Source organism: Pseudonaja textilis, chromosome 13 (genome assembly GCF_049901715.1).
Source record: "Pseudonaja textilis isolate UNSWEBS1 chromosome 13, rPseTex1.2, whole genome shotgun sequence".
Classification (NCBI taxonomy): domain Eukaryota; kingdom Metazoa; phylum Chordata; class Lepidosauria; order Squamata; family Elapidae; genus Pseudonaja; species Pseudonaja textilis.
Genome location: NC_142002.1, coordinates 15,057,632 through 15,085,559, shown reverse-complemented (window position 1 = coordinate 15,085,559; position 27,928 = coordinate 15,057,632). Strand labels below are relative to the sequence as shown.

The window sequence follows — 27,928 nt, the reverse complement described above, 5'->3', positions numbered from 1 at the left end:
AACCAAGCTCCGTTAGTAGCATTTAAAAGCATCTCTTTAATTTCAACTGTTGCATGGATTAAAAAATTTTTTTAAAAAATCATTTTAACACATTTTTATTTAAAAACATTTTTTATACTTTGAAGTGAATCAGGCAACCCCGAAAAACAAGTTGAAATTGTGTAGCACCCCAATTCAAGGTATGCGCAGGATTCTCTCTTTTTGACAACAGGAAACAGGAACAAGAACCACAGAAAGGGGTGTGAGGAATTATCATGTCCTATCCAAAGTGGGATTCCTAATTTACAGCTTTTCTACCAAACCAGAAACTTGTTTTGGACAGAATGGGAAGTGTTTCCTAATTAGGAAGTAAGAACCATGGGGCAGCATTTCCTATCATGGTTTCCCTTGAGTAAACCTTAAATCTTCAAAATCCTGGACTTGCACGAGTCCGGTGTGTGCCACATCACCATATTAAAATGAAGGATTCCCTTTGCACACTCAGTTGAGGTGCATCTCGATTGTCAAAGACAATGCCTATTATGGGATGGCTCCAAGAGAGACTTGGTGTGAAACAGGCAAGATCCCTTCCAACAGCCATCAATATGTGCTTCTTCTCAGGCTCAACTTGAAGTAGGAACAGCCGGCTGAGGAGTTATCACGGACAATGTCCTAGGATGCCACAACAACCAGCTACGTAAAAGGCATGGGAAATTCAAAAAGGGTAATTTTCTCTACCCAGCAGCCTAGCTGTGGACAAGCATCAGGGTGAGCTGCGACAGTATCCCAGAACGTGGCTGGCCAGAACGTGTGAAATTTGTAGAATAGTGTTTCTCATCCGTGGCAACTTTCAGACGTGTGGATTTCAACTTCCAGAATTCCCCGGCCAGTTATGCTATGCTATGTTGGCTGGGGAATTCTGGGTGTTGAAATCCACATGTCTCAAAGTCAGAAACACTGTTCTAGGAGTCACAAGGTATTTTTCAACTCACATAAATAGGGCTTGTTAAGCACTAATGGGCCAGCATGTCGTGTTACAGCTTAGCAGCCAGAATTTGACATGCTGCAATTTATACATACAAATATATTTTCTCTCTTTCTCTCACACACATATTTAAATACCGAGTAGCAGAACCCAACACTATGCTGATGAAATGGGGGGTGGGGATTATCTATATAAATACAACCAATTTGGGCATGACAGAGCAACGTGCAGACATATTCTGTTCTACAAATTCATAGAGAAATAAGCTGCCCAGGGTTAAGGCACCCAGCACCAATTTTTGCTAACTGAGCTCATCACAAAGAGGGAAAATAAGTAGCAGCTGAAGCAACCCTGAAATCTTCTTACAGCGAAAATGACACTATCTTCATTTTGGATAGGGCGGTAAGAGAAACATTAGCCAGAGCACTGACGTGCATCACTGCAACATAGATGGTGGGTGTAGTAATCATTTCCCTTTGTTTTCGGGAAGAAAAATTCCCTCCCTGACACACACAAAACATTGCTTCGATGCCTCAGTGCTTATATTAGAATTCCCTATTTCCTATCGGATCATTTTCTCTCAGTGGGAATTGAAACAGTTTGCCTCCTTAACAGTAGCTGTTGATTCTGCCACTTCTGTGCCACCGATGTTATATATAGTTGGCATTTATCTGCCCAGAAACTCCTGAAACAAAAAGGAATTAACCTGGGGACCAATGAGGCTGGCAGGTTGTCAAACCATGTATTGGATGCCAGCGCTAGTAATATAACTTTATCAAATATATATATAGAGAAAGATACATATATATATATATATATATTTACACACTCAACCGTATGAACAAAAAGAGGAATGCTAATTCCAGTCTTTTCCCTTCTAGGCAAGTAAGAAGAAATCTTGGGGTGGCTGAACCCCAGGTGAAGAAGTGGGTGTCCTTTACGGAGGTCCAGAATATTTCCTCTTCCGATGGCTGGAGGGTTTAGGGATGGTCGCCTTCCACTCTTCGCTTGCGAACTGTCCAGACAGAAGGGACGGAGCAGAGGGACAAAAAAAGAGAAAAGAGAGAGAATTAACTTTGGCGTGAAGTCGTCATGTTCCGTTCTTCAGAAGGGAGGGATTACAGATTTTCCTTGACTTACAGCCATTCATTCAGCGATGGTTCGAAGTTACACTGAAAAAAGCGATTTACAACTGGATTTATGGCCATCGTAGCGTCCCCAAGGTGTCGCATAATCAAAATTGGGGCGTTTGACAACTAGCATGTGTTGGTTAGGGGCCATACAATCACTACTTGTGTCCTTCCCAGATGGTTTCTGACAAACTCAAGGTGGGAAGCTGGATTTTCTAAACAGTCGCTGTGGTGTGCTTAACCGCTGAGGTAAAAAAGCTCATTAAAAATGGCTGTGACTCATTTAACTTGCTGAAGCAGTGGAAATTCTGCTCCCAAATGGGAGTCATGTGAGCCTCTATGGCACAGTGGTTAGAGTGCAGTACTGCAGGCTACTTCTGCTGCCTGCCGGCTGCCTACAATTTGGCAGTTCAAATCCCACCTTGACTCAGCCTTCCATCCTTCCGAGATGGGTAAAATGAGGACCCAGATTGTTGGGGGCAACAGGCTGACTCTGTAAACTGCTTAGAGAGGGCTGTAAAAGCACTATGAAGTGGCATATACATCGAAGTGCTATTGCTATATGTCGAGGACTGTCTGTAATCCAACGGGATACTGGGGGCTATCCCCCAAAGGGACAAGGAAATGGTATTAAAAATAAAACCAAGTTAGATTTAGTTCAGGTTTAAACAAAAAATGCCGTTAATGTTTAAACAAAAACACCGTTAATGTTTAAAATCAACGAAAGGCACCCAAAAGCTTCAAATGAGTTCCCTCTATCGGTATCACTAAATGTACCAATTCGGTGGTAACCTTTGCAGCAATTTGGAAGACTTGCCCTGTACCTTTCAGCCCCAGGAAAGCTCCTGCCTCTGTATGCTCTGCCACCCATGCTCCACAGCCCCGTCTTGCCAAACCACGACAAGAGCAGCAGCCGAAACCGCTCCCGAGCAGGAGTTTTGTGCAGGAGAAAACGACAGAAAAAAGCAAAAGGAAAAATGCATGCAAGGCTTACGGGAGGGATGCATGCAGAGACACAATTAGGCAACCTTTTCAAGAGGCTTCTCTTCCTTGGCGCTTAATACCAAGTGGGCACTTGCAAGAACCTCTTCAGAAGTTTCAGGGCTGAAGAGATGCAAGGAGATCGGCAGAGATTTTAACTCCCAGATGCCAGGCTAAGGGTGGAAGAAGAAAGGAGAAAAGAACAAAGTACGAGAGAGAGATATCCCACAGTCCTGGAATTTGAAGACGCAGAGAGAAGAGAAGGAGAGCAAAATGGCTCTCTCAAGACGCTGAAAATTAAACCCCAAACAAAACCAGATTATTATCTTGCTTTCCATTTCAGAACGGCTGTGTTATAGGGTGGGAGGCATTCAGTCTCCTCGTTCAGACGTCTGTTTTTCAGTTCATTCAAACGAGATGTCTGTCTATGGAAATTCTCTGTCTTTCGGGTCATGGTTGTCCCAAAGGTGCTTTTTCAAGGGGCAACTGAATTTTGTTCTTCTTCGAAGACGTTTTGCTTCTCATCCAGAGCCGAGGAAGCTTCTTGGATGAGAAGCGAAACATCTTCAAAGAAAAACCAGAAAGTCCAGTTACCTCTTGAAAAAGCACTTTGGGGAAATGTGCATAAAAAAAATCCACAGGCCTGCATAACACCAAGTTCTTGTCATAGCTGTGAGCTGTGATTCAATGCTCTCACCTAGTGTGACATTTTATATGTCACCTGAACTGAAACCTTAAAGGGATTACTTTTGAAATGAACCTGTTCTGACCCACGCCCTTTTCCAACAAATCAAACATAATCCAAAAGGAACAGAAACCTTGTAATGTTTTTACAAAATAATTAGCTGTGATAAGCACAAGCCTTGCCAAACTGTGCGGGACTTGCCAAAAGATAACAGACAGGGAATAATTTGCAACACAAGAATCTTCAAATACAAACTCAGGTTACTGGAATGTCCACGAGGCTGGAGTTTCAAAACGTCTTTGCCTGCTGCAAAGAACATCCGATTCACAGCTGGCTTTTATCCTCTTGAAGGAGGGGCCATTATCTTGCAGCCTTACTCCCAAGTCGCCCGTGTTGTTGTAGCTCTTTCCTGCAAGCAATCCTGTGTGCACGTGCACTTGGCACAGGCTCCTCAGGAACCTCCTCATCACTGCTGCCAGCCCCCACAATGTCTGAAGGCAGCAGTCCACTCCCTAATGGTCCTGGCCCCTCATCTGAGTCCTCGCTCTCCCCAGCCATCCGCACCTGCTGCCGGCTAACCACAACAGACCCCATCTGAGTTTTCCAAAACGCACTGAAATAGATAACTCGCTTTAGCTGAATTATGGCTTAAAAGTGTGAAAGGACTCTGCATTTGCACAATGCTAAGTTATATTGTCTATGGAGATTCTCAGTCATCCAGGTTTTCCAAAAGCCATCCGGACTGCCTCAGTTTTGTTCCTTGAAAAAGTGTCGCTTCTCAGCCAAGAAGCTTCTTCACTTCCGAAACGTTTGCAAAGAAGAAGAAGAAGAAGAAGAAAAAAAACACCCCAAGAAAGTCCAGGTGGCTTTTGGAGAAAAGCACCTTTGGGATGAATTCCTATTGAAGTTATTAATAACTAAACCAAGCGTCCTCATTTTTGGCGGGAAACCTGCATCGCTTTAAGAAAAATCAGTAAAGAAGGAAGCAAGCCATTCAGGGAACTTGTTTTTTGTTTTTAAATGTGAATGATTTATTATTGCTCACCTGTACTCGAATGAGGAACATAAGAAGTATCACAATCATAAGAAGTGTCACTATCACCGGTTCAGTGATCGTGTGTGCATGCATATATGCACCTAAAGCGTGCACGCAGCTTTCTCCACACCAGCTGAGGCCTGCAGCGCCAATCAGCTGAAGCCTGCAGCGCCAATCTCCTCTCAGCTGATCCTTGGAGCCTTTTTTTTAAAAAACAAAAACTACCAGTTTGGCCGAACTGGTCCAAACTGGTAGCATGCCACCACTGCTTTCATAGCGGAGCTTGTCTTACCTAAATCATTGTTCTTCGTTATTGCGGCGGCTGCTCTGGCGCGGGGTCCTTGCTGCATGAAGTGATACCCAAACTTAAGGATCTTAGCATTTTCCTCAAGCATCTTGGCAATCTCCATTTCTACGGGGGTCCCGAGCTGCTGCCTCTGTCAGAAAACACCCAAGGTGGAAGTCAACAAATGCTGGCCAGTTACAAGAGAGTTGCTTGAAACGGATGTGGGCACATCATCAGAAAACAATGTCAGGATTGGGAGGTCCATCCTCCTTGGCAAACTGCATGGCTTATGTGGCAATTCTCATTCCCAAGAGCAAAACGAAGGTTAGAAACCATGATATATTCAGCTCAAAAAAGACTTGCGTCTCATCCCAAGTCCTTAATGTGGTTTGTTTGATTTGGGCTCGGATGGTTGTGCGGACCAAATCAATCTGGTTCACATCAGGCTGAAAAACACTGAGAAAAGTGTTTCTTGCAAGGGCAAGGAACGTCTCATTAAAGCAGCTGTATTGTTTTGCAGTGTTAAGTTGGGGAAACCATCGCTGACTCACTAAAGCAGCCTTGTCCCTTAACATGTTTCTGAAAATGTTGGAAAAGGGAAAGGCTAGTGCCTTGGATGGCCTCTGTGATGTCAGGGAAGCAACATGTGGCCTCTGAATACACCAAAGAGGGCCACACAAGAGATGGCTGTAGGAAGACAGTCAAGGCAAGATGGCTGATCAATGGGATTGCCCGGGCTGGAAGGCTTACGACTATTGTAGTAAGGAAGAGACACACAGAGCACTTGGAGGGTGGAAGGGAGAGCGGCAACAGACATTTGCCACATTCACTGCACTCCATAAATCACTCCAGGATTTCTCTGGGTTCTTCTTTAGTTTGAAATTTAGCACGATTTCTGTGTTCTCCAAATCGTAGCCAACCCAAAAACGCTCAGCCCAAACTTCCAGAACGTTTTGGATTTGAAACCAAGTCTGTTTCCTATCTCCTTCCCATCCCAACAACAGCAAAACCTTGGAGAAAGGAGACTTTTATTCTTTTAACAAGATGGTGAACAATACCTTTCTTGGGTTTCATAAGCAACTAGCTTGATACCTGTGCTTCGCTATGAAACTATGTGGTCAGGCTTAGTTTTGGGGGAAGAAAATAAGGGGGGTGGGGGTGGAATTCTGCCTCTGCCTACCAGCATCCATCGATATTCATCTGGCTAGCGTCCTGTCAGAGTGTGTGAGAGTTGAGGGCTGTTTGTAAACTGAAACAGTATTTGCTATGTGAGCAACAAGGAGGCAGCAAGGAGCCTGGGCGTGGCTTAGCTCAACTGTTCTGTACTAAAGCTGGTTGCTGCTATGAAACTGAAACTCCTCTCCTCTGCTTGTGTTTTGCATTTGCAACAGATTTCTTTTCAGGTGGGGAGGGGGAACAGAACTCCATAGCATTGGATCGTGTTAATAATAATATAGGAAATACTAATGCTCTGATGGTCATTTTGAAAAATCCATTCTTAGCGAGCACCTAGAAGCCAAGAGGAGCATAGGTGCCAAATTTCCAAGTTTGTAGGCTTTACGGTTCTGGAGATTTTGTGATGATGCGTGAGTGGAATTTCACTTTTATATATAGATTCTCCTGCAAAAGGCAGGAAAACGGCTCTCAGAAATAGCCCTGAGGAAGAAACCGTCTTTCAGTTTTAAAAGAAGTCTCACTTGGCCCCCTTTTTAGACACCCACCCCCCCAGGGTAAGGTTACCTGGTTATCAATTTTGATCTCTGTCAATGTTTCATTCTCTCTCAGTGCCTCTATCAAGGCCAAAATGCCTGCGCCGGTGATGAAGTTGGATTCAAGGTTGAGGCTGTTCAGGGTCCGGTTTGCACGCAGCATGTCCGCAAAAGCCTCGAGAAACAAAAGAATGGCAATAAAGTCCACACTGGACTGGATTCACAACAGGAGACACCTATGCTACCTTACATACTGCCACAGCAAATGAGTGGCACCTCCCAAAGCTAAAACGGAGATATACGGGGGTGTCCCTGCTTGCAATTTCTTTCTTCCTGGTGCCTTCAAACATTACAGGGGTCTCCAACTGTGGCAACTTGTAAGACTTGTGGACTTAACTGGCTGTAGAATTCTGGGAGTTGAAGTCCACAAGTCTTAAAGTTGCTAAGGTCAGGGACCCCTGGTCTATGGAGATTCTCAATCATCCAGCTCATGGTTGTCCCAAAGGGGCTTTTCCCAGCAGGCAACTGGATTTTCTTGGGGTTTTTTTTCCACCCCACTTTTCCTTGAAAACATTTTGCTTCTCATCCAAGAAGCTTCCTGAGTTATGTTGAAGAACAACCAAATCGAAGAAACTTCTTGGATGAGAAGCGAAATGTTTTCAAACAACCTCTTGGACTTCAAACGTTACCTCGTTTTCCTAAATGGACCTGCTTTAAAAAATTGGCTTGGCAATACATTACTAACTTGCTTCTTAACTTTAAATAATAGTCTAAAATTAAACCGACGTTGTTGTCCAAGCCAACCAGATGCCAGAACACTTTCACATTCGCAACAACTCCTCCTCCACTTGAGGGATCTGACCAATGGGGTCTAGCCAGCCTCCTCCTTCTCTTCTTAAGGACCAGTCTGGCTCATTGCAGTATCTTGGCTCACATTTTGGGATGTCCTCCTGCTTCAAATCGGATCCATCAGTTACACTTGATTCCCCAAGGCTGGAAGAGCCCAGACAGATGTCGAAAACATCTTTCCAACACCCACAGCGGTGTTAAGATTAAATAGATGGAAACAACTGTCTTGTTGAGTGGGCTGGGCCTCTCTCTCCCAGTGCCATGACCTCATATTAAGACACAGTTGTGAGTGCCAAATCTGGCTCTTTGCTCACCATGGCCACGGGGTCGTTGCTCCGAGTGGCTGCAAGACTGAAGCTCTTCACGTAGGTGTTCATTTCCAGGGCTTTGGCAAATTCTTTTAGAGTTGGAATGGGGATGTTCTAGAAGTCACGCAAAAAAAAAGAGGCAGCCTTTTTTGAATATGGACTCGAACTCTTACTAGAGTAAAATGTGCTGCTTTCCTTTCTGAACGGGGTGGAGAATCTGTGTATTTACAGTTTCTGATATCCTCTTCCACCACATAACAGCAGAGGGGCAGGCTAGCAAATATTGCCCCATTTATCATCCTCATCAATTGCAATTCTATGAATTCTACAGTTGCGATGCTCTACCCTAAAAGGGATATTTTACTCGTTCTACTCAATTCTTACCTTAATGTTGTTCAGGTTTACTTCAACAAGGCGAGGATCGTTATCTTTAACCCTTTGCAAACTCTCTTCCACATTTGTGGGGTTCGGTGGTTCATCAAACACCGGGATTACCTTTTCACCTTTAACTACATCTGAATTAAAAGGTAAAAAACCAAGTATTACAGGCACTGATTATATTTCCGTTACAAGTAAAGTCCCTGCTAAACCACTCTTCCTACAACTGATATAGGACGGGACTTTTTCAGTAGTATATGACCCACGTTTTTCATGCTCACGCATCACTGCATTACCACCAACTCAGAAAGTGAATAGCAATTTCATTAGTTAATTTAAAAGACATATATTTCTTTCAGGATAACTGATTTCTAAATCGCATCCTGGGGTAGATTGTCAATAGTTAAGTCAACAGGACTTCTCCAGACATTGTCATCCAACTAATTTTTAAACAGGAAGTACAGGGAAATTATTAAGTTTATGAAGGTAATCCTGTGAAGGATATTTCATTTACTGGTTTTTCATTCAAATTTCATTTAATCAAAAGTTAAATTTGTTTTTACTTGGAAACCGCTTCTGGACTTTGTTCTTGTGATGAGAAAAAACTGAAACTTTGATTTGGGGTTTTATCAATTAGATAGGTTTGTTGTCATAGAAACGGCTACTTTATACTATTATATAAATGTAAAAAGTTGAGGTTGGATGCCATTATTTTATTCTACTACACCAAAGGGAGTTGGAAGTCAACACCTTTGCTTTCTTTTTCCCCTCTTTCCTACACTTTCCCTTCCCCTATCTTCCCTCCTATTTCGTTTTGTATTTTATATTATAATTTTAAAAATTCATTTAATCAAAAGCTGGTTCTGGGGTATCTCTGCGCCTCTCTTTAGGCTGACTACACCAGTGGATTGGAGCTCATCCCTCACTCTACCAAAAAAAAAAAAAAAAAGCTGTATGCTTCATGTTAAAGACTTTCAAAGAGGACACTCACTTGTGAAACTTTCATTGCCAACACCGTTGCTGCTTCCCACGATATCCTGCAACTGAGAGCTGTTAATCAAGTTGTGCATTCCTAGGATGGCTGGAATTAAAAGAAAAGGGCGGGGAAGACATAAATCATAATTACACTTTATCTTTTCCCTTCCAACGAGGCACAAAAGGGGCAATCCACCTTCCCATTTCCCACAATTACTTTTGCTAGCGAGTGAGAAAGGAGGAAGGAGAGGGAAAAAGGATGACCGACAGCAAGAGGGACGGATTCAGTCAAGAGCATCTTTGGAAGTCCTGAAGGCCAGGATAGGGATTGGTTGCATGGAGAAAACCTACTTGGTGACTTGATACCAACCAGACAGCACACGGATCAGTTAATCAACACGAAGACCTACCTCTCTTGAAAAAGACTATAATGCTGGTAAAAATAAAAAGAAAGAGGTGGGGAAAGGATGACCACCAGCAAGGGGGACTTAGTCACAACAGTGATGAATACACTGATGGAAAAGTTGAAGAACGAGGTCGTCATGGAGAAAGCGTGGTTGCTAGGAGTTGGCCATGATTTGAAGATATATAACCAATCCACACACACACACACACACACACCAAATTTACTGGAAAATAAGGAAACAAATCTCTGCCCCAAGTAGCTTTCCATTTAAAGTTTAACTTGAGGATAAAACTTAAAGATGAACTAGGGAAGATGAACTGCCTGTTCTAGTTGGGATGTATTTTGGGCTTAGCTTTGCTACACAAGGAAAGCTTCATATTTAGCAGTAGCATTTAGACTTATATACCGCTTCACAGTGCTTTGCAGTCCTCTCTAAGCGGTTTACAGTGTCAGCATCTTGCCCCAACGATCATTTTTACTGATCTCGGAAGGATGGAAGGCTGAGTCAGTCTTGAGCCTACTCAGGATTGAACTACAGACTATGGGCAGAGTTTGCCTGCAAATATGCCATTCTAAGCACTGTGCCGTGTTTGTGTTTGCACAGAAAACTGGGCTTGGGAATGTGTTTATTCAGAACAGGATAAGCTCTCTATTTCTTCAGAAGAGAGAAATAAAAAGGAAACTATCTTCCTACATTTGATGAAGAATCTGCCAATGCTGATTTCGTTCATTTTCCATATCCTTTTTGTTGCTATTTTTCAAAAAGCCTACTACTATTCAAGCGATCCTGAGTAGAGGCAGATATTTCTCTCTTTGGGCACACGGAGAATATATCTGCTGAACAAAACTCCACATTGGCAACCGGAAGGGCATCCGGCCATTAAAACACCGCTAGCTCCATTCAGTTGCCCAGATGCCACCCTGCAAGGGATTATGGAGTCGTTAAATGAAGATGACGATTTGATCTTTGATACGCAAAACAATCGAGCAACTCTCCCACTCCAAACAACCCTTCCCCGCCTTAACAAATCCTACAGACCTGCAAGATCGCACAGTTCTGTGTCAGTGGCACTTGTCAATGCCTCCTCCAGTTCTGGGTCAAGCATAACTTTTTCTTCCGCGTAAGACTGTATTGGTTTTTGTTTGGGAATAAAAACTTTTCCTGTTCAAGGGAAGATAAAAATATGCAGGTTAGGACGGCCTCAGTGATTAGTTCAGAACAGGTGACTCTAAAGTGGAATTAACCTGGTTATCTCTGTTTGGGACTGCAGTTCTTATCAGCACCAGGAAATGTTTGTTTAGCAGCCAAATACTTTTGAGACCAGATTTTGGGTAGAAATTCAAGTCCCACTTTAGCCATGAAAGCCGGCTGGTGATTTGGGGCCAGTTCCTCTCTCTCAGCCCATTCCACCTAACGAGGTGGTTGTTGTGGAAGAAATGAGAAGAGGAAGGCGTGTTAGATATGTTCGCCACCTTGTGCTATTTGCAAAAATAACAAAAGGCAGGATACAAATAAAAGAAGAGGTTTAAATTGTAGAAAGGCAGAAATAAATACTTTTAACAGTAAGAATAAGTTAACAATAGAAACAATAACATTGGGAAATAGCGAGCTGGTATTCACTGACTATGTTTGATCAGATGGACACTTCATTTTAAATTTTTGTCCCGAGTAAGGAGTTGTTCTTCCAACTCTATAATTGTACTATATATAATTATACCACACACGATAATTATACCACATACACACTTCCCAAAATAAAGTGTACGTGTATTTAAACCTTACCTTACTTAGTTCTATGCATGTTTATACTTATAGGCTGCCTCTAAAAAGGGATTTTTTTTCTATGTGGATGTATGTGCTTAAGCATCCGTCTAGGCACATACAAGAAGGCAGAATGTAGATATTTTAAATGATAACAAACTAGGCCTGGCGCAATATAGGAAGCAGAATTACACAAACAGCTGTGGCCCTCCTTATTTAACTCCCTTCTCCATCTGGTTTTTGTTTCTTGTACATTTATTTGCTCATCATCACAAGCTTTGGCAGGCTCTAACCTGGATTATTATTTTTCTTTAAGCGGAAATGTCAGAAAGAAAATTTGCAGCATCTGGAAGCTATTTCAGCAACACTGCAATTAATGGAAACCAGCAGAAGACTCAAAGGTTGGCATTTTCTTGGGGGTAAAAAAAAAAAAAAAGAGCCATTGGGGTGGCATATAAGTTTCATCAATGGCTGGTTGAACAAACCATGATTAGCTTGAATCAGGAGGGTCGTATCATGCCAAGCCATCAATCGCATTAATAATCAATTATCAGGACAGGCTTTTTCCCTCCCCGCAGTGCTTTGACCAAGTAAATTAAAATTATATCAGCCTAGATCGCATCTGAACCGAGCCGCTGTATTTTGTGGGGATCAGTGTTGAATTGGTATATTTAGGATGGGAGCCAAAAAGAGTTTAAACAAGAAGTGTTGCAACTGTCTCCGTGGTTTTGTTTAAATAAATGAAACTATCAAGGCTGAAACCTCCAGGTGATTTCATTTCACTCGCCTCCCATCCTTTGTCTGTTCTAATCCACCTGGCACTTTGCTAAGAATATAGGCAACCTGGCCAAGGCACATCTGAAGAAATTGAATTTTGAACAAACCTCCAACACCCCGCCTCCCCACAAAAAACAATGCTTCTCAATCTCAGCAAATTTGAGATGTGTGGACTTCAACTCCCAAAACTCGCCAGCCAGCCATGCATCATCTTAAATTTGCTTAAATTTGCACGCATGTTAAATTTGCTGAGATTTGCTCTGGAACAAAGCAAGCATTCTCTATTCTTCGTTCATTAATCAGACTTTCTTGCTTTTCACCTGGACTCCACATACTGTTATTAGCAACTAGCTTGATACCCGTGCTTTGCTACAAAAGTATGTGGCTGGGCTTAGTTTTGGGGGAGGAAAATAAGAGGGGAAAAATTCTGCCTCTGCCTACCAGCACCCATAGGTATTCATCTGGCTGGCATCCTGTCAATGTGTGAGAGAGTTGAGGGCTGTTTGAAAACTGAAACAGTATTTGCTGTGAGCAAGGAGACAGCAAGGAGCCTGGGCGTGGCTTAGCTCAACTGTTCTGTGCTAAAGCTGGTTGCTGCTGTGAAACAGAAACCGAAACTTCTCTGCTTGTGTTTTGCATTTGGAAGAGATTTCTTTCCAGGTGGGGAGGGGGAGTAGAACCCCTTAGCATCTGAGCGTGTTAATAATAATAATATAGGAAATACGAATGCTCTGAGGGTCATTTCGAAAAATCTTTTCTTAGTGAGAACCTAGAAGCCAAGAGGAACAGACGTGCCAAAGTTCAAGTTTTGTAGGCTTTACGGTTCTGGAGATTTTGTGATGATGCGTGAGTGATCTTTCGCTTTTTTATACATAGAAGACAGCAAACCTTTATTATTTTTTGAAGCAGAATAAAAGAGTAAAATGTTTTGTCAGCTCTACTTGGAAGCAACTTTTCCAGGGACTGGACGATTAAGTTTTAAAGCGAAGCACACACCGCAGGCTCTCCTCATTTGAACCCTATTTAAACCCAAGCTGGGCTATTGTTCTCTTTCAGAGGCATGATTAAACCTCCTGAGAATGCTATTTAGCTGCTCCCTCTGCAAAATGGGCCATACCTGAAACATAAGTTTTGTTTAATCAAAGCTAAAAATATTCTTCTTGCTTGGACCTCACCTCTGCTTGCCTTTAGAGAAAAGTTAAGATTCCTTTCCAGGTAATGAGCAAATACTTTAAGGAACAATCTTGAGCTTATTGTTTACTCACTCCAAGGATTAAATAAAAAAAAAAAATCCCTACCCTCTATGGCCTTTGGAAATAATGACTTAAACAGTTGGCAGAAGATCAAAAAACTCTTTGCAGATTCTTCCCTCTTGACGCATAACCCACACGAGCATTGCCTAGAGAACACATCTGCACAGCCGTTCCCTGTTCACAAAAGCCATGGACGGTCCAATGAGGATGATTTGGAAAGACTAATCTTATTTACTGAGAAAGCTGCTCGGGGAAACAAGAACCGGATTTGCTTGGTTTGAAAAACCAGTAAAATACATCAAGATCACCTCCATGCTTCTCGCACTGACGGTTGCTGGAGTGCAACGAATGGCATCAAAGCAACGGAGAGAGAGAGAGATTTGAAGTATTAGCATCCGGGAACTCACCCTGTGCTAATTAGGTTGTGTCAAGTAAATGATCTGATTTATTCCCTGTATTATGCTGAACCATAAACCATGTTTTATAAGCATAAGTTGGCTGGTTTTATGCAACGCACTAAGCTCGAATCAAACCCAAACAGAAATGAGATAAAACCCAGCAACAATGAGCTGGATTCATGGTTGAGCTAGACTCTCAGATTGAAGCCATTGTAATAGTCTACCCTACTATTGAAGGGGATGTGGTGGCTCAGTGGCTAAGACGCTGAGCTTGTCGATCAGAAAGATCGGCAGTTCGGCGGTTCGAATCCCTAGCGCCTTGTAATGGAGTGAGTTCCCATTACTTGGCCCAGCTTCTGCCAACCTAACTGTTTGAAAGCATGTAAAAAATGCAAGTAGAAAAATAGGGACCCTTTTGGTGGGAAGGCAACAGTGTTCCATGCACCTTCAGCATTTAGTCATGCAAGCCACATGACCACGGAGACGTCTTCGGACAGCGCTGGCTCTTTGGCTTTGTAACGGAGATGAGCACCACCCCCTAGAGCCAGAAACGACTGGCACGTAGGTGCGAGGGAAACCTTTACTACCTCGAATAGTGGAGATAAGAATCCAATAGTTCTCTATTATTGGGACCACCACTTCCACCCAATATGTCTACTGACTGAGAACAGGAGGGGAGATTAAGCAAGCCAGTAGGTTGTATTTTGTTAGCATGCACATATAACAAGCACATTTATTTTATTAGCATGCCCATATACAGCTTTATAACATTCTTAGAATATTTCCTCCTTGAACAAGATCACAAGCCCTGAGCTGAAGACGTTAAAGGAGCTTCACAAACAAGAGACCAACCTTTATACAAACACAGACACAGGATGAATATTCAACATGGTAGCATCCAGCAGGGCCATCCTGATCTGTTTGACTGTTTGAATTGTGGGAGTTGAACTCCAACACTTCTGGATACACCAGGGTGGAGATAGGTGATCTCAAGGTTAGTTCACAAGGGACTGGGTGGAGCTGAAAGTGTATTTGGGACACCCAGAACCACTAAGCTAATGTCAACAGCATCAAACACCGACCCACTTCTGTTCTAGGCGAGTCTGGCCACATCCTTAATAAGAAGCAATTTAGCAAGGCAGTTCCATCATCCACCATCATATCCCAAGTCAAATCTCTATGCAGCTTCAGAAGTGATTAAGTTGCTTCAGACCAGTGGCATCCTAAACCAACTGTTAGAGAGGATCCAAGTCCTCTCTGTAGGGACACAGTGGCTCAAGTGGCTAAAGACGCTGAGCTTGTCGATCAGAAAGGTCGGCAGTTCGGCGGTTCGAATCCCTAGCGCTGCGTAATGGAGTGAGCTCCCGTTCCTTGTCCCAACTTCTGCCAACCTAGCAGTTCGAAAGCACGTAAAAATGCAAGTAGAAAAATAGGGACCACTTTGGTGGGAAGGTTACAACGTTCTGTGCGCCTTCGGTGTTTAGTCATGCTGGCCACATGACCACGGAGACATCTTCGGACAACGCTGGCTGTTTGGCTTTGTAACGGGGATGAGAACCGCCCCCTACAGCCAGAAACAACTAGCACGGATGTGCAAAGGGAACTTTTACCTTTACCTTAAGTTCTCTCTAACAGTTGCACTATTAGAGGAAGGTGGGAAGCTGAATTCTCTGTCTCATCAGACATTTTCCATCCAAGCTAGTATTCCCAACACGGACCAGGGTTGTCTTGACTGGGTTCTCAGGCCAGTTTTTTTCGCCATACTACCCCTCTGAGAACTCCGCAACCTCTTAGCCCACAAAGCTGCCCTTGTCAGTTCAATGAAAATTTACATCATAAATGCCATGTTGTGAAAGGAAACTCTGTTGCATCAGCTCCCTTCGCAGGCTACAGTGGCTCATTGTTCCTTTCAGCCAGATTGGAACAAGAGAGAAGATGCTAAAGCCACTGTGAAGCAATAGTGGATTTTTTTTAAAAAAAAAAATTAGATTTGATCTTTTGGAAAGATGAGGTCTTGGCCTGCTTCCTTTTTCAAACTCCAAGGAAGCTTGCAGTGCAGGCTTTCTGCTACCACATCTCTTGCTCAGAGCCAGGGGTGGGATTCTACCAATTCACACCTATTCACTAGAACCGGTTGTTAACATTCTAAGCAGTTCGGAGAACCGGTTGTTAGGAGAAATTACTGGGCTAATCCTGTAAGGAAGGCAGAAAGGAAATATTCTGATGTTGCTTACAGAAACTGCCTCTCCGTTAACCCTTATTACATTCTTGGCAGGACTAGACTTCCTGTCTCAGGAACTTCTCTGGGGTTTTTTTCCCTTCCTTTGCTGGTACTTTGCTTGTGTGGAGTGACCATTCAAAGTTATAATGGCACTGAAAAAAGTGACTTATGACCATTTTTCACACTTATAACTGTTGCAGCATCCCCACAGTCATGAGAGGTGAGGAGATGCGTGCCTCGATGTGAGTGATATTGAGTTGGCCACGCCCAGCCAATAACATGATCACCAAGCCACGCCCACCAATTAAGCTACGCCCACAGAACCGGTTGTTAAAAAAATTTATCCCCAGCCCTGGATCATGTCCAGCTAATGTGACGACTTAATAAATAGGCAATATTCAGCCTGATACAGGCAGGCCTTGGCTTACAGTCGTTTGTTTAGCGGCTGTTCAAAGTTACAAGGCTCCTGAAAAAAAAGTGACTAGTTCTCGCACTTATGACCATCACAGCATTCCCCCACAGTCATGTGTTCAGAATACGGGCGCTTGGCCACCTGCATGTGTTTACAATAGTTGCAGCATTCAGGGACGTCGTGATCGCCATTTGTGACTTTCCCAGTTGGCTTTTGATAAGCGAAGTCAATCGGGGAAACCTGGATTCATTTAGTGGCCGCGATTCACTTCACAACCATGTCAACTCACTTAATGACCGTAGCAACAAAAAAAAAGGTCGTTAAATCAGGCGTGACTCATTCTAACAACCCGCATCATTTAGCAGCAGAGCTTCCAGTCCCAGTTATGGTCATTTAGTAGAGGACTGCCTGTATAACGAATCCAGCCGGCGAGTGGAGGCAGAGAGAGAAAGGAAAAGTGGGGTTGGATGAGCTAAGTTGTTCCGTGGAAATTCTTTACCTTTTTTTTCTCCCGTGTAAGGGACAACCTCCTCGACGTCCTTCTGCTCCAGGGCTTGTTTCTCCAAAAACGAAAGAAGCTTTTCTCGGTCAAAAGGACCGCCCGGTTTTTTCACAGTCTGGTCCTTTTGCCGGAATCCCGCTGGCAACAAGGCATTCTGAGAAACGAAAGGAAGAGGGGAATAGCAAGAGCACTTAGACTTATACACCGCTTCACAGTGCTTTACAGCCCTCTCTAAGCGGTTTACAGAGTCAGCCTCTTGCCCCCAACAATTTTGGATCCTCTTTTTACCACCCACAGAAGGATGGAAGGCTTGAAAAGGCTGGTGAAATTCGAACTGCCAAACTGCAGGCAGCCGACAGTCAGCAGAAGTAGCTGCAGTACTGCACTCTAACCACTGTGCCACCATGGCTCTTCCTTCCTTCCTTCTATCCATCCATATTTCCTTCCTTCCTTCCTTCCTTCCTTCGTCCTTAGCGATAGCACTTAGACTCATATACTACTCTATAGTACTTTTACAGCCCTCTCTAAGCTGTTTACAGAGTCAGCCTCTTGCCACCAACAATTTTGGGTCCTCATTTTACCCACCTCAGAAGGACGGAAGGCTAAGTCAACCTTTGAGCCTGGTGAGATTCGAACTGCCAAATTGCAAGCAGTCGGCAGTCAGCAGAAGTAGCCCGCAGTACTGCACTCTAACCACTGCACCACCACAGCTCATCCTCTTACACACACCCCAGAAAGTCAACCAAATGCCCACCTCTCCTTATTCTGATGTTGCTTGAGATAAAGTCCCAAATGTATCCCGAGAAATGAATTAAAATCGGAGGCTTTGGGGCTTTGGGGCGTAGGAAACACGCCATACCCATTTTCACGGGCAGGCCGACAGGGGCATTCATGAAATGTAATGCCCTTTCAGAAGTTGTTCAACTACAAGCTCCCAATGGACAACATGACCAATGGTGAGAAAGGATGGGCATTGTAGTTCAACCATAGACAGACCACAAGTTACCATGTGCTTTACGGAACTGCCAGGCGCAGACCCATATAGGTAGAGTTCAAACTAACTACTTTATTGTTCTCTGCCTATAATACAGGAATCTCCCCAGATCGGCAGCTTTCGCCTAGGAAAGAGCTGAGAAGGCTGTAAGGCAGGTTTTCTCAACTTTGGCAACTTTAAGACGCAGGGACTTCAACTCCCGGAATTTCCCAGACAGCATGGGGAATTCTAGGAGTTGGAAGTCCACACATCTTCAATCTGCCAAGGTTGGAAACCCTGCTCTAAGGCAAGGGCCTTCAAACTTGGCAAGTTTGTGGACTTCAACTCCCAGAATTCCTGAGCTAACATGACTGGGGGAGGAATGCTGGGAGTAGAGTAGAGTAGAGTAGAGTAGAGTAGAGTAGAGTAGAGTAGAGTAGAGTAGTTTAGTTCTCCTTAGTTCTAGGTTGCTTCTCTCCTTGAATAGCTTCCATCCATCACTTCTTGTCCTGCCTTCAGGTGCTGTGGAAATGCTAAGAAAACATTGGGACCACATGTACATACCTCTGGATCAAGGTCATCTAGGACAGTTTCCAATTGCTTCAGTTCTTCTTCAGTCAACTTGCCCAAAATTTCATCTTCGTCAAGTTCCCTGTATTTGTCCAAGTCTTTCCGGAAAGGGAGCGCCATCACTCTGGCAGACCAATGTTGAGTAGCTTGACTAACTAATAACAAGACCAAGGTCTTAGCTTTGGGTTTTTATCTGGAAGGACAGAAAGGATGGGAGAGAAATGTACTCATTAGGCAACTCATCTGTGGATGCAGGAGAAATTATCTACAACTGTTTTACTACTATGCTGAGAGCTAAGTATGCCTCCAAACACTTAAGATGATGCACAATATGTCCCCTGGAGATGTGCACTTGTCACCACTCAAACAGGTAAGATCAGCATTATTAACGTACATCTAGAGAACAGCCTTGCCAACTTTAAGATGTGAGGACTTCAACTCCCAGAATTCCCCTGTCAGCCACAGAGGACATGTTGGGTGTTCTAGTTCAGCCAGTCCAGAATGTTTCCTTGCTAAAAAGAAGCACACGTTTCCTATCAACCTTCTCCAACCTGGCTCTCTCCCAATATTCAGTTGAACTTCCTGTTATGTTAGCCAGGGATTAGGTAGAGTTTCGGACAGGGAAACGGATGTTGTGTAGGATAGCCAGCCAAGATTTTGGCTGCAAAAGTCCAGTCAACATCATAAACAACTCTGTAAGTACCAGAGTAATATAGCAACAGCATTTATATACTGCTTCACAATGCTTTATAGCCCCCTCTAAGTGGTTTACAGAGTCAGCCTCTTGCCCCCAACAATCTGGGTCCTCATTTTACCCACCTCGGAAGGATGGAAGGCTGAGTCAACCTGGAGCCTGGTGGGATTTGAACAGCCAATAGTCAGCAGAAGGGGCCTGCAGTACAGCACTCTAACCACTGCACCACAGAGACTCTGAAGTAATATCCTGAAGTATGCCCGGGCCAACACAAAACACTTTAGGTTTTGTGGGGACCTTGATGTACTCTGAACTTGGTTGTTTTCTTGCAGATGTTTCATTACCCAACTAGGCAACATCATCAGTGCTAGAAGGGAATGGGGGTTTGGTCTTATTTTTTATGCACTGTTGGTTTGCCTAGTCAGTGTTGGTGGGAGTGTTCTTGTCCTTGTTAGTTTGTTCATCTCTGTTGGTACCAAAACACCTCCGCACCAACAATCCACACATATATGAGCAAAGGTTAATATGAAAGATTGACACTAGACCAACAACCAAGGAGTAAACAAAACCTCAATCAAGGAACTACCAATGCAATATTCCTGGATGGTGGGGAACTGAAGAAGCTTCTTGGATGAGAAGAAAAACAAAAAAAAATCCACTTGCTTCTTGAAAAAGCACCTTTGGGACAACCACGAAGCTGGAAGACTGATGATTTCCAGACATTGGCTAATGCAATATAATGGTTTAAAAAACGTGAAGCACCCTGATCTTGCGCAGTGAGCCGCCAGACTTCCTAGCCTTTGCCCACAAGTGTTTTTCTCCTCTTCCTGGACCTCCTTTTCAGCTCAAGACAGCATCTCAAAAGAAAGTGGCTTCCTGTGGTTAATAAGCATGGCACTGCCATTAGCTGTCAAGCTGTGCCCTCTCCGTGCCAAGCCCCCGCTGTGTGTGATGGCCTCCTCTCCAGCACCAGCACATCTATTTAGAAGCACAAAACATCCCAGTGCTAGCGGGCGGGCGTGTGCACCAGGGAAAAGACCTGTCAACAATGGGTCAGACACACACACACAAGAACAATCATGTTCTCTTCGATGATCAAGGGTTGCCAGTGGAGGTTTAGCCTTAAGCCAGTCGAAAGAAAACTCCCTGTTATATCTGGAAGTGGCTCAGCGTGCAAAGTTGTTGCTCGTGGGCAAATTCAGCACCTCCGATTGGTTCCACAGAATGAGGCTTTGGAGACTCTCCAGAAGAAAATCTGGCAGGCACAAAGCCCAGCCATGTCAGTCTCTCTCTGCTCCTTTTCTTTCCCTGGGTTCCTCTCTCTTTGGCGCTGGGGGGGTTATTACCGGCTTGCTAGTTTTGTGGAGTTCCACAACCACCTACAAACGGGGTCGGGTGCATGCTTCAATTTTGCAAACTCTCCTGGATAAAATTATTCGGAAATCATTCCGTTTCTAAGCCAGACTTCGTAAGCCCTAACTTCTAGATCAGGGGTGACAAACCCAAATCGGGGGGGGAATCCTGGTCAGTGGGGTGCTTAGATCTGGCCCACAAGGGCCACCCTGGAAACAGTGAAGGGCCAGCCGAAAGTGTCTCTGCCAGTGAAAACGGAGCTCGGGAGGGCTGCCTTCCCGAGCTCCGTTTTCGCTGGCGGAGGGTTGCAAGAGGCTGTTGCAGCCGAAAACGGAGCTCAGGAGCTTGTTTTCGCAGGCAGAGCACTGGGGCCATCACAGGTGCCCCTGATATGAGTGATGTTGAGCTGGCCACACCCACCCGGCTCCCCCAATGTCAAACACAATCCTGATGCGGCCCTCAATGAAATCAAGTTTGATACCCCTGTTCCAGGGGTGGACTTCAAATTTTTTAGCAAGAGGTTCTCTGCCCTAATGATTGGCTGGGTGGGTGTGTGGCTAGGTGGGCGTGTGGCTAGGTGGTCATGTGACCGGGTGGTCATGTGACTGGGTGGGTGTGGCCAACTCAACATCGCTTCTTTGCCCTAATTACCTAAAAAAAAAAAGATATATATCGAAAAGTTGTTTATTATTTCGTGCATTTAATACTTCAATAAAAGACTGGGGGAAACCAGGCTTAATAGCAGTGATTGTGAGAGGGATCTTGGAGTCTTAATGGAGTTTCTGGTGATTTGCGTGATTCTTATTATTTGGGAATTAATCCCCTTGGAGGCTAGTGGCTATGTTATCGGATTTTCTCAATGGCTGTCCCTCGCAAGCGCTGAGTGGATTGTTTATCTAGTTTGCAACACTTTTACGAGGTGTGAAATGCTCTTGGCTGAACGCTAGGGACTCTCCCCTGCGAGCCCCTGGCAGCCCACCCCTGCCCAAATAGGTATCGATCCAGCCTGGCTACAGCTTTAACCTCTCCTGTTTCTCCACACTGGGTTGATAATATTCACCAGATGATCATGTATTGGAAGTATTGCAGGCTGACTTTAGGCCAAATTAGCCTGGCCTAATTATAAACAGAACAGACTGATCTCGCAAAAGGATTAGCAGGAGCGGATTGATTAGAATATAGTGTTTCTCAACCTTGTAGCCATCAACTCCCCAAATTTCCCAGTCCTTGGACAGAGTTAAAATGCTTGGGTCAGGAAATTACAAGCAAAAAACAAAGGCATCCGCCAAGGTAGCAGTGGCAAACGACGTCCATGTTTTATCAAGAAAACAAGGAAGTCTCACTTTTAGAAATCAAAATACATGAAGATGGCCAATGAATAAAAAAGGAGGAAGATACTTTTGGAGATAGGTGGCTTGCTTTTCTCACTATTATGCTTCGCCTGCTTTTGACCTGCTGCTGTAGGGTCTCAGTGTCCCCTGTAAAATGGGTGCAAAGTTTTCTACAATTCTACCCTGACTGGCAAAGTTTCTTCAAACTCTTTAGGCAAATTCCTGGCATAAAAACCAATGTTTTAATTCCTCAACTGCACAGTGGATGCTATTGTTAGGTGATGGATGATGGCAGCCATGTTAATCTTCCTGATTTAAAATCTAAACAAACTCATTAGCAAAATGCACATATCCAGGACCCTTTGACCTGGAGTGTTCTCAAGTTCTGGAGGAGGTTATAGAGAGAGGCACACTGCAATCTTTGAATGTTTTTCCCCTCAGCCCAAATACCTTTAAAGAGGAAGGTTGCCAACTAAAGGTCCCATTACTTTTTTTTTTTAAAGATGATTTCACGGGAAAATAAAGTGGGGGCGGGGGGCTAATTTGGGCCAGCATGCTACAAAATGTACTTTATCATTGTTTCTAGCAGCACATCTTCTGCTAATCAGTCTCCGGATGAACCTTCCCTAAAGAAAGCTGAGTTTATCAGTTTTCCAACATCAATCAAAGACCTGAAACTGGGCCAGTAGTTCAGGAAGACTATTCTGAGAGGGTTTTTTTTTATTTTTTATTTCTCCCTAGACTCTTAACAATGGTAGAAAAGTTAACTCTTCACTTCTGCACTGTGCATGGCCCAGAAAAGTTCTCTGCACGATTATTACCATTAAATCCATTAACATGGAAACGCAACGAAAGTTTGTTACTTGGAAGGTTATGATGATCCCTTTGTAAGAGGCTCCGTCGCTTGCTTCCCTAGCCAGCCCGAAACCTGCGGGGCAGCCGTGCAAACCTGTTCCACAAGGATCTGAATTGTCATTTCAGGTTTGACTTTCTACCTTATGCCTAAGGTAGCCCCGTTTTTGATGAACAAACGATTTGTTATATTGTCTTTCTGCTTTAAACAGGTTTCGTGACTGATCCTGCTATAATTCTTGTTTAAGGGATTGATATAGTCAGAGAAAACTTCCAACGGGGAGAAGATTCTTGGTCATTCTTGGCTTTTTAGTTGAAGTCAGTTAGCAAGCCAGAATGCTGCATAATCAGAACGTTATTTTGGAAGGGAAATGTGTTTTGAAATCACAGAATACCCCGCCACCTTGCAGAATTCCGCCCTTTGGGAATATTAACCATCATTTCATATGGGTCTCCTCAGGTACGCGATTTGAGGCTATCTCCAGGTTCCCATCCATGATTATCCCCTTGTCTGAATTCAGAATAGGCCATCATTACTGAGCAAAAAACACCCCAAATAGTTCCTCCCTGCTAGCTTGCCAATTTGGCTCTGTTTTTGCCTCCACGACTCGACAGGGATCCGGCTTCATATCCAGATTTTTGCTATTGTGTAATTGTTCTTTACAAGACACGGATTGGAAAGCATGAATGAAGTTGAGAAATAGTTACCTGTTCCAAAAGATTGTTGCTTCATCTCAATCATCCTAACCATAAAACATCAATGAGACTGTCTTTCCAAATTTTTTTGGTCAGACAAACCCATTTATATTTTACCCTGAAACACTCTACCTTTCTTTCTTTCTTTCTTTCTTTCTTTCTTTCTTTCTTTCTTTCTTTTTCTTTCTTTCTTTCTTTCTTTCTTTCTTTCTTTCTTTCTTTCTTTCTTTCTTTCTTTCTTTCTTCCTTCCTTCCTTCCTTCCTTCCTTCCTTCCTTCCTTCCTTCCTTCTTCTTTCTTTTCTTTCTTTCTTTCCTTTTTCTTTCTTTCTCTCTCTCCCTCACACTCTCTTTCTCTTTCTCTCTCTTTCCATACATAATGACATCTTGTTCCTGGGAAAATAGCTCAGCATAAATAGAAACTCCAGCAACTGATAGCTAATTTTGCTATAAGAAATACCAGGCACATCTTATTCATAATATCCCTCTGAAACAAGAAAAGAATGAGCCAGCATTAGGCACAGTAATGATTAAGATTAAAAAGTTAACTATTATATTCTCCCAAACCCTGCATCATTCGGGACAACCACACCAGAAAGCTAACTGAGCAGGATGTCCCAGTTAATTATGAAAATGTTTTGAATAGGTCTAGATTTCCCAAGCAAACGCAGCCCAGTGCGCCAAGGGAGGCCTGTTATTTAAGTGTCATTTCTGGATGGAAACAGACCTTTCAAATGCTCTTATTTCCGGTTTCCACTTAGCTATATTCTCAGCACCGGAAATGCCTTTCTATTAAAGTAACAGAACCCCATTTTACCTTTATCAGCAGCATAGATTTGGATGCATGTTCTTTAATCCCAGAACTTTTGTGAAAGCACACCCTCTGTGTACTTTTATTTTAATCTGAAGGGATAGCGTCTGAAGTCGAGGCACAATTGCACAAATTAAAGAAAGCGGATATCTGAATTCTACTTTAGGTTTCCTTTCCCCTTGGTTAAAATTTTAGGAATCCAATCACTTCTGACATTGTTTCATTCAGCTAGAAGCTGTGGGCAATCTGTTGGTGGCCTGTCTCCAGAGCCAGAATGAGAAAACTTTTCTGAGATTAGGTAGTTCCTAAATTTAGGATGTGCTTACCTTAAAAATTAAGATGTCAGCTATCAAGGTCAACAACCTAGCAGGAAGAACACTAATAGTCCCAAATTCAACAGCAGGATTTGAAACCTGCTCTTTAGTTTTATTTTTTTAAAGGGTTGTATGGACGCCCATCTTAAACAACTCTGGATTACTCATGTTGCTTTTCCCATTTCTAATTGACTATACCACACTAGCCTTCATATCCCAGTTTTTCATATTCTGGAAGGTTTTGTTTTTATACTGAGAGTTTTGTTTTTATACTACATTCTTTGTTTTGTCCTTACCCCTGGAAAAAAATCAGACATTGCAACAAAGTTTGCCCTAAACACAAACTAACCTGCTTGCAAGCAACATTTAGAGATATTCCTGATTTTAATATAGTTACTATATAGCAGGAGTCCCCAAACTTGGCAACTTTAAAAGTTGTGCACTTCAGTTCCCAGAATTCCCCAGCCACTGTCACTCAAGAAAGAGTTGTCGAAGTGTTCAAATCTCTAAAAGGAGCATCTTGCTACACATCCTGATCTCAGTCTTACAAGCTAGGATCAGCGCTTCTGGATATCCAATACTGCAACCTTTTCCAAACGCTCCCAAGTTTATCCTGTTCTTGGTGCTGGGTTTGATGAACCTCTATAAACATGCAAGCAGAGACAAGAAGATGGGGAAGGAGCTAAGCCTGGCTGGAGACATTTGTTACCCGAGGCAAAGGACACAATAGCAGCCTTTTCTATTCAGTGTATTAAAAAACTAGCAGCTTTCTCCAAAGTTGGCACGCCTCCCTCACCACACCTTAAAGGACAAACTGCAGGGAGAGCTGTAGGCATGCAGTTGTCTGCCTCCTTGCTTCTCTGTTATTCTGCCTCATGGGTAAAGCCAGTTTAATTTCTCTTCGGTCCCTTCTGGGGCCACGATGCAACCTGGACCCATCAGCCTACTTGTCAAAGGGGTCCACCGACAGCGTCTTACCTGAGAATACACCCTCCTCCCTTCCTCGCCCAAATGGAAACCAGACTGAGCAAACACATCCAAGAATGACAGAAGACTACAAACCGCCTCAGCAAGAAACCATTCCTCCCAAGATCCTAAATGAACAGACATGTGGGTAACACCCTTTCTTCCTGGAACAAGACACCGGGCAAACTTTTGTCTTCTCTTATTAAGCGATTAAGAAATGGGCTCAGACAGATGGCTGGAATAATCCCAGGAAAAAGATGGAGGACGCGACAATAATTGGGCTACAGATACCTGGCCAGCTAGGGTGAGGTAAACTAGAGGTCCCCAAACTTGTCAACTTTAAGACTTGTGGACTTCAACTCCCAGAATTCTCCAGCAATTCTTTAAAGTTGACAAGTTTGGGGACCCCTGAGATAGTCAACGGCAAACTCTTCCAGACCAGGCATCACAGAGGGAAAGGCTGCCCAAGTTATCGTGGTACAGTGCTCTGGCTGGTCGGATAATCTTCCCCAGTCTGAGGTGGGATTGAAGCTGAAACTTGTTGGGAGGCCAAAATAAGGGTTGTACCACTGAGCTACTTTTAACCACAAGTTAACAGATAATCAGGGACCTTGTAGGTCATCTAGTCCAACCCCCCTCCCAAGTTGTTTTTTTTCCATGCTTCCCCTCTTTTACAAATAAAGTAAAAAAAAAAAGTCTGCTTTTGTTCAGTACAACAAGGGCGGGAAGAAAAAGCAGTCATCCCAACAATAGGAGACCATGCAAAGGAAAGAAAAGGAGAAGGAGAAGAAAGAGGAGGAGGAGGAGGAGGAGAAGGAAAAGGAAAAGGAAGATGAAGAGGAGGAAGAGGAGGAAGAGGAAGAGGAAGAGGAAGAAGAAGAAGAAGAAGAACCCGCACAACAAGAATCGGGTGTAAGGAAGACTTGACCTAATCCTTAAAACTCCAGAGCATTTTAAAGGAAAAAAGACAGGCTCTCCAGCTTGGCTGGGAGTGACTAATATCGATTCTAAAGGTCGGGGCTGCCAAGTCCATCAGGAAGAGTCAAAAAGCCACTAACCCGCAGCTCGAGACCCAGGTTGGAGGCTGGGCTTGCCTGCGGGGTGGGGTGGGGTGGGGTGGGAAGCTGAGCTTGAATGGGGAGATGGCAGAAAAGAGGAAATTCCCCAGAATTGGAGCTGGGGGGGGGCGAGATAGGTTTGTTCCCAATGACAAGGGCGGGGCAGGGTGTGGAGGGTTTACGTCTCCCGAGCAAGAGCAAAGAAAGACAGCTAGGAAGGTCGGGGGGGTGGGCTCCTGCCGCGCCCCAACCTTCCTTCCTTCTCCCCTCCTCCCCGAAGTCCCATCCCGCAGCCTCCCCCAGGCAGCCCCCGCGGGGGAAACAAAGCGGCTCTCGGCCAGTTGGACTCTCCAGCCCATCCTCCTGGGCTGCAACGTCCGGAGGGCGCGCGATCGGAGTCTAGCGAACCGGAGGGCGCCAGGTTGCAGAAGCCAGCCCGACCTCCCCCCCCCAAACCCCGCCTTACCAGGGCAAAAGTCTGCCTTCTCCTTGCAACTTTCGAGGGGCAGGCAGGACCCGTTTGACACACACACACCCAACTCCCATTTGGGGGGGGGGCATTTGGAGCCCCCTCCCCCCCACCCTCACCCCCACCCTACCCCGTGGCTCCGGAGCCCACCCGCCAGACTCACCCAGCCGTCGGAGAAGTCGTCCCAGCCTCGAAAGAGTTGTAAAAACTACAAGCGCTGTTTCCGCCCGGCTACTGCGCCTGCGCGTCCTCGCCTTTGCGTAGACGGTAGCTCGGGAGGTGGCGAATGGCATCACGGGAGCTGTAGTCCGCCATTGATTTTCGGCTGTCGTCCGCTCAACCCGCGGGGCGGGATGGAGAGAGAGAGAGAGAGAGAGAGAGAGATGGGATCCTCCGATCGCGGCTTCTCCCCCCCACCACTTTCTTGTTTTTAGTTACTGACTAAAACTGCTCTGCTCCCAGCTACTCCTTAGCTGGGCTGGCCGGGAATGATGGGGAGCTGTGGGTCCCAATCTATCTGGAGGCGTGGGTTTGGGTTGGGAAAGGCAGGTTGCACAATATGGGATCCGCTGTGTTTCTGCGGTGCTGCAAATGACCATCAGATTCACACCGTGGAAATAGCACTTGGGTTTTCCTCTCAAGCAAGGGTCTTCAAACGTGGCAAGTTTAAGACTTGTGGCCTTCAACTCCCAGAATTCCTGAGCTAACATGACTGGAGGAGGAATTCTGGGATGGGAGTTGAAGTCTTAAAGCTGTCAAGTTTGAAGACCCCTGGCATAGATAGATAGATAGAGGTAGAAGAGAGAGAGAG

At 44.3% G+C, this 27,928-nt stretch overlaps 1 protein-coding gene across 2 annotated transcripts; it reads right to left on the bottom strand.

The window, feature by feature from the left end:
• Positions 1–16: 16 nt before the first annotated feature.
• On the bottom strand, positions 17–27,390 carry LOC113442143 (tropomodulin-3-like). 2 transcript variants are annotated; one of them, XM_026709502.2, is made up of 10 exons: positions 27,281–27,390; positions 18,570–18,768; positions 17,030–17,186; positions 10,747–10,869; positions 9,318–9,407; positions 8,333–8,463; positions 7,955–8,062; positions 6,823–6,966; positions 5,089–5,233; positions 17–1,979 (listed from the first exon to the last, which is right to left on the bottom strand). In XM_026709502.2, the coding sequence occupies exons 2-10, from the start codon at positions 18,693–18,695 to the stop codon at positions 1,945–1,947; spliced, it is 1,059 nt and encodes a 352-aa protein (XP_026565287.2). In that variant the 5' UTR covers positions 18,696–18,768; positions 27,281–27,390; the 3' UTR covers positions 17–1,944. The 2 variants fall into 2 exon arrangements, with proteins under 2 accessions (XP_026565287.2, XP_087798020.1); XM_087941894.1 differs by lacking the exon at positions 17–1,979 and adding an exon at positions 2,927–3,248.
• Between the last annotated feature and the right edge of the window lie 538 nt (positions 27,391–27,928).